This window comes from Nylanderia fulva, unplaced genomic scaffold (genome assembly GCF_048542155.1).
Source record: "Nylanderia fulva isolate GAGA-0341 unplaced genomic scaffold, ASM4854215v1 Scaffold332, whole genome shotgun sequence".
In the NCBI taxonomy this organism is placed as follows: domain Eukaryota; kingdom Metazoa; phylum Arthropoda; class Insecta; order Hymenoptera; family Formicidae; genus Nylanderia; species Nylanderia fulva.
In genome coordinates, this window is record NW_028190403.1 from 15,201 (window position 1) to 22,642 (window position 7,442).

The following is a 7,442-nucleotide window of genomic DNA, read 5'->3' on the forward strand; positions in this document are numbered from 1 at the left end:
AGGGAGTCACTGCTCCGCTTCCTTCCTGACGATGGTCACCGTTAGGGAGACACTCCGACGGCCGGACGGTTTGAATAGGGAGGAGAATTATATTTAATTTATTTGCGGATTGTATGTATACGAGTTTTATAATTTTCTGATTGTACCGATTATCTTCTATTTTTGTTTCTTTGTATTTTGCAGCTACTGAAGAAGACCCGAAGTGGGTCGAAACGTTTAGAATTTAATAAATGAGTTTGACTTGAGATCTCATTTTAATTTATTAATTTTGTGCATGTCATCCGCATAGGCTCCGATTGCCGTCGAGATTTTATAATAAATATTTCTTTGTTTAAGCTTGTGTATCGGTTTCGTTCATCGTTACTTCCCCTTCGGTTGCTACATTCTTCACGTTTTTAGTGACATTGCAGATACGATCTTTGCATCTAACCAGCCAAGATTTGATAAAACTAATAACTTCTGCTTCAGTTGCATCGGCTGTATTCTTGCAATATCGAACAGCACCTAATATAACAAATTAGTACAAAATAAAAGTAAAACATTAACTGTATTAAAAAATATTAATTATGTAAAAATATAAATAATAATATAAAAAATTATTATTAATTTTATCCTTTAAAATATAATCTATTACATTCAAAGCAAAGACTTTTTTTTTAATAGAATATGTGTGAAGCAATACAAAAGAAGCAAAAAAATTACCCAAAATGACCGAACTTATTGCTAGATTTTTGAAGGATTTCTTTCCTTTAGCTCCTTCCCAGGAGTATAGTATTCCAACTTCATTTGTGAAGATTTTGTACATAATTCTTCTTGTGATCTCTTTAACATTTAAGCCCCCAACGCGACTTAATTCAATAATCTGAAATAATTAAAATTGTTACAAAAGTATTAATAAGTATTAATTATCACTATATATATGCATTCGATTTTTTAATTATTCAAGGTCATACCAAATCTTTTTTATTTTGATCATCTGCATTAAGCCACTGCTCTAATTCAGCTAATGTATTTTCATTTTTTATCGGAAACAGATGGACAACACGTGGAATGTCTTTGACGGTTATCGTAGGCTCATCTTGAATTCTTTTGTTTTTTAATAAAAGAGCCGTACTTTCCATTACATCATTCAATTTCAAGTGTATAGCATTTAGTTCTTTTAATACTTGCTTCTGGAAATCTAAAATTTTTAAATTAATTGAATTATAAAAAGATTATTACTGACTAATCATTTGTGACTAAAAAAGACTATTATTGTTTATTACTAGAATTATATTACACAATTACTACAATGGAATTTAGAGGATCACAAAAAGAGGTAAAATCTTTTGGAAACAATCAACCGTCACATGGAGTACAGACAAAAGTAAATATTTTAATCTTTTTTTTCAGCAAAGCATAAAACTTTTTTGATAACGATTGTAGAAAAAAATACTATTTTTTATGTTTTGAATGTAAAGTGACTTTTGTGCTTCATGTTTGCAGTGCCTGTCTTAAGTATCATTTTCCGTTTTTGATACAAAATGTACTAATAAAGTGTTAATTTACCAGCATCAAAATTTCGAGGAATGTTACATTCGGTCGATTTAGTTACAACCTCGGTTGGTATATTTTGAACTAAGTTTCCATCTAGAAAAATAGTAAAATTAATTATTATATAGAAACTCAAAAATATATTTTTAGAGAAAATAAATGCTTACCACTTGATATAAGAGGGCTTGTGGGAGGATAACTATTAATATCTGATTCATACTGTGACAAATCAGAAGAGTCATTGTCAGACAAATACTTCGTCGATTTGTTTCTTTTCCCTTTTGGTTTACTATGTTGTTTCCTACATTTATCATTTTGCGACGAAAGATCAGACGTATATTTAGCCTTATTTGCTTTCCGTTGAGCAACAGATAGATCTTCTAAAAATAAGATTTGAAGACTTTTATGACTGTGCATAAATAAAGTATTATTATAATAAATCGCTGTCTCTATTTGTAAATTGTTTAATTAGTTGCAAAATAGTTTCTTAATTTTTCATTTATTAATTCTTTTATTTTATTAATTTATTTTATTTCAATAAAAAAGATAGTTTAGTTATATAAGTAAAAAATATATAAAATACTCATCTTACCATAGCTACCTAAAATGTCAACTTTATGAAGATTCCAATCAGATTCTGGCGTTTTCTTGAATTTTATAAATTCATTAATTTTCCTTGAAGTCCAATGCGATGAGGGCCAATTGCATTCTTTTGTATTTTTTAAGTACCAAGATTTTGGTATTGCTTCAACCGTATCTTCATTTGCAAACTTAACGACGTACCAACCCATTTGCAAGTAAAATTAATATACGTTATATGTTAAAATTTTTTATATTGCTTGAGTAAAGAAAATAATTCTATAACATAAAGTTACAAAACATAATAAATATATTACATAAAAACATAAATTTACTAGACAACATAAATATTGCATATTATTTGATAAAGTTTCACTTTAATATAAACTAGAAAGTTTATTTTTATCTTAAAAATGTATATTTACTAATATAAGTTTATTAAAAATAATTATTTTCAAAACGCAGTTAATTAAAACTACGATTTAAATCACTTAATTCAAATGAAGCTAATTCTAGCATTTCGATTTATAAATGCAGCATTGGAAATGAAACATATTGATTATTGTAAATAAGAACTACTAATTTTTTATTGATGTGTGTAATAGGCCACATTTTGAGTGAACTGTCGATTTTTCGAATATATTGTATATCAAAAAAAGATGACAAACATGGTTTAGTAAAAAAGTCTTTATGTCTTCTATATTCGTATCCTAATAATATTTCAAAATTCTTATAGCAACAAAAATTTTTTACTTCAACGATAGTTTTATCTTTAAGTTCAATAAACCTATCAGCCTCTTTTGAAACATGTATACAATAATTAATAGTTTTATATTTTTTATACTGAGGTGAAGTACAACCCTCGATTAAAGGACCTCCATTGTGTTCTATAGAGTATTTTTTAGAAGTATTAATTGATTCAAATTCCGTAACATTTTTTTCTTCGATAATTCGACGTACAACTTGTTCCAACGCGTGAGAAGATTTTTGAATTTTTTTTTCAAACATTGCATATAATTTTCGAATATAAAGGCACTAAAATTATCGAGTGAACCAAATAATCTAACACAATCACTCAAATGCAAAAAGTTATGAATATTATGCGAAATAAAATTTGGCCCATATAGTTTTTGCGAATTTTTGATAAAATGTTTAAATAGATTATGAGCATATGAAATATAATTTTCATAGGAAGAATAATATTGATTGATCAATATTGAACTAGCTAAACTAAGTACAATAAAATTATTATACATCGTGGAAGATATAATATCTTTTAAGATTATTGGGCCAGTATAAAGCAAAAGTAATCGAAATTCAGTTGCTTTGTATCTTTTGCATTCAGTAATAGGGCGAGTTTTTCGAGAAAACTCACACGGAATATGACTCCTCAATCTTAAAAGACGTTCAGAAATTTTACTAACATCACGAGCACGTAACTTATATGGAGGTCTACCATAAATCCATCCATACTTTTTGTTACAAAAAAAATTTTTTGTACCGCCAAGTAAAAGACAATGCATATAGTCTATAGGAACGTTATCAATAATATTAAAATTTGGAATCTTTAAGAAAATACTAGTGCCAATGTGATGTTCAGGTTGAATTTTATTTCGAAATGAATAATCTGATCTTTTTCGGAGATTTTCAAAATCGACAAAACACAGTACTTTATCAATCATGTCTCCTTCTATATCACATTTGGTGCACGAAAAATAACCCGAATGTCCTTTAATAGCTAAAATGTGTGATTTTGCAGGTGTATCGCAAATCAACATTGACAACTTGAAATAGCATCTTATAGAATTGATGTATATTCCATTTTTTGATAATTCTATACATTCGTTTACAAAATCAGTACAAAACTCACTTACATTGGGTTTTACAGTGCCATGATACAAAGCTACTAAAAAAACTTTATTTTTAATTTTGTCAATTGATTTGACAGTACATAATATTGGCCAAAAAGAGCTATTCGTACTTTTAGATAGAGGTAGACCGTCAATATTTGCTGCTAGTAAAATTTCTTCATTGTGTTCAATTCTTACATTTTGTTTATTACATAAGTTATTTAAAGTTTCATTTATTCCAAAATAATAGTATAATCCTGATCCTAGTTTTTTTCCATGTGTATTATTTGGCGTTTTTAAAAGTGTTCTCGCATCTTTGGGTAAATAATTATAGCCGGCTTCTTCTCGTAAAATGTTTAACAAATTATTAAGGGTTGAGTGAGTTACATTTTCATAAATGGCCCATTTTTTTAACTTTGACTCAAAAACATGCTCTTTATTTTCAACTATAATATAACAGCATGATTAGTGTTTGATATGTCGACACTCTGAACGTTATCACAATTAAAATTTCTTGTATTAATAAATACATCAATATCATTATTATTATTTAGGTTATTATTATTATTATTATTATTATTATAAGAAATATTGTCAATATTAGTATCAGGTTTGCTACTTGAGCTACTTTCAAAAATATTTGGTGTATTAGATTGTGAGTTATTAGTTTCTATTTCAAAAGTATCAGGGTTAAGAATATTGATTATAGTTAAAGATTGATTTAATCTCTTTCGAAGTTGTCTAGAAAATTTACTTTTTTTATTAATATTATCCATAACTAATTTTAAATACTATTCAAATATTTTGTAAATTTACTTGCAAATGTAACAAAAACTTTTAATAATTCTGTAAAAAAATTAATATTGGCTATTAATAATGTAAAAAGATGAAATGTGAAAATCTAACAGATAATGTTGTTCAATACGCATAACAAAATATTTATTTAAATAAAGTAAAAATATATTTAAATCAATAAAATATGCTATCTACAATTAAGTAGGTACTTTATCAATTTAAATATATTTTTGCTTTATTTAAATAAATATTTTGTTGTGCGTATTGAACTAAATTATCTGTTAGATTGACTATTTTTTTTTACAGTGTACTATTTGCGAAAAATTATATAACAGTAGTATTAAAATTAGATCCATAACTTTTGTGATGTGCTCCGGTAAATTTTAATACTTTTTAAAAAACTAGGGTGTATATTTATTCCAAAACAAATGAAAACATCATTTAAACATGTACAAATAATACAAATGTTTATACATATAATTATGAACCTATGACATATGATAAAATTATGTAGGAATGTAATTGCTGAAGAAAAAAATTTCAAAAATACACAAAAAAAATTCAAGAAAACAAACAATTTCATGACATAATAAAGTTATATACTGTAAATTTTTAATAGAAGTTTTATATAGAAATAGTATAAAACCTAGTTTAAATATGTTAATTGTTTAAAGGGGATCAATACTGTAACGGCTTAAAAAGTAGCCCTTTTTGCGAATTTTTTGTAACATCCATAAAGCAGATAGATAAATAATGTTTTTGCATTGAATTGTTATTCTTTGAATTATTAAAAAATATTTTTTATTTGATTAAATACATTTTTATTTTAATATAAAATGTGTCTGTAGTAAACTCTGCATTATTTATCGGTTTTATTGCACCTGGGATCCTTAAAAGTCATTTGAAATTAAAAAACCCAAAATTTTTTTTAAGTATTATATATAAATGTAGTTTCAGTTTAGCGTACAGATTTCTTTTTACAATTAAAATTTCCTATTTTTATGATTTGTACGAAAACGGTTTTTTTTTTTTGAAAAATTTTGAAATTTTTTTAAAAAATGCGCCATTTTACGAATAATGAAGACATTAAAATTTCTGTACGCTTAACTGAAACTAATACATTTATATATTTCAAAAAAATCTTGACTTTTTAAATTTCAGATGACTTTTAAGGACTCCACGTGCAAGGTCGATAGATAACACAGAGTCTACTACAAATACATTTTATATTAAAATAAAAATGTATTTAACTAAATAAAAAAATATTTTTTAATAGTTCAAAGAACAATAAATTCAATGCAAAAACATTTATTTAACTACCTGCTTTATGGGCATCTCAAAAAATTCGCAAAAAAGAGCTACTTTTTTTTAGCCATCACAGCGTTGATCCCCCTTAAAGACTACTGTGACCGACCGGAAAAATAAATAGTTTTTAAGCATAGATTACGAAGAAATATAAAAAAAACTATAAACTTGTAATTTAATACTTTATTTAAGTACACGATAAAAAAATTTGTTGAAATTTTGGTTTGATTTTTAGCATAAAAATTGTTAATTAATTTGTTAATATTTTGCAAACTAACAATGATATTGAAAAAATCCTATGTCAATGTTTAAAGAAAGGTTAATAAAAAAAAAACTTTAAGTCGATCCAATGAGTACATACCGAAAAATCTTCGACACTAGTGAAAAAAATTAGTTTTTTTTAACATTTAATAAATGATATTAAAAATATTATTTACGTTTTATTTTTACATGCTTTTATACTCCTCGCATACTTAAATAAAGTACTTAATTACAAGTTTATAGCCTTTTTTATTTCTTAGTAACTCACGCTTAAAAATTATTTATTTTTTCGACCGGTCAGTACAGTCTAATCACTTAACAAAAGATTTCGAAACATTTGCTATATTTAGAATATACCGCTCTAACATAAGAAACGTACCCACGAAAATAGTGTGATCAATGACGATAGGGAAAAAAATATATTAAAAATATATTTCAAACATTATTAAAAAATTTTTGTAAAAGTGGACATGTATTTTTAATATTATAGATCCTAAAAAATCGAAAAGATACTTTATATATTAAGAGTTATAAGGGCTTGACAAAAATCGCAATAATTTTTGACTTGTAAATTGTTAACATATAAGAGAATATGTTATCATTTTCTTATTAAATAATAACATTGAGTGATTTGTTAAATAATATAGAAATGGGAATTGTTACATATTTTAGCTCCATTTTTTTAATTTAGCAACAAGTTGGCGCGCCTTTGTGTGCAGACCTTTAGTTAGTCGCGCCGACGTCTCGTTACTAAGTTAAGAAAATGGAGCCAAATGCAACAATTCCTATCTCTCTATATTGTTTAACAAATCACTCAATTATTGTCTAATGCCAAAAAAACGCGACAAATATATTGCGACAAGAAATATAACATATAAGATTAATAAAATATATAGAAAATTGAAAATAAAAATCTGCGATTTTTTTCTCTCGAATGATTTCTAATTATTATTAAATAAAAAAGAAATTATCAATTTAATTGATACACGATGTTAGATATTCACTGCAGATATTTGATAAATTAAAATAATATGTAAAAAGTATAGAATTTAACAACGAGTTGGCGCGCCTTTGTGTGCAGACCTTTAGTTAGTCGCGCCGACGTCTCGTTGCTAAGTT

At 26.0% G+C, this 7,442-nt stretch overlaps 1 protein-coding gene across 1 annotated transcript; it reads right to left on the reverse strand.

Annotated features, from left to right (window-relative positions):
- Positions 1 to 331: 331 nt before the first annotated feature.
- LOC114940969 (uncharacterized) lies at positions 332 to 2,324 on the reverse strand. Its single transcript, XM_085485021.1, has 6 exons — positions 2,126 to 2,324; positions 1,701 to 1,913; positions 1,549 to 1,629; positions 954 to 1,180; positions 703 to 862; positions 332 to 504 (listed from the first exon to the last, which is right to left on the reverse strand). The coding sequence occupies exons 1-6, from the start codon at positions 2,322 to 2,324 to the stop codon at positions 332 to 334; spliced, it is 1,053 nt and encodes a 350-aa protein (XP_085341147.1).
- Positions 2,325 to 7,442: the final 5,118 nt, after the last annotated feature.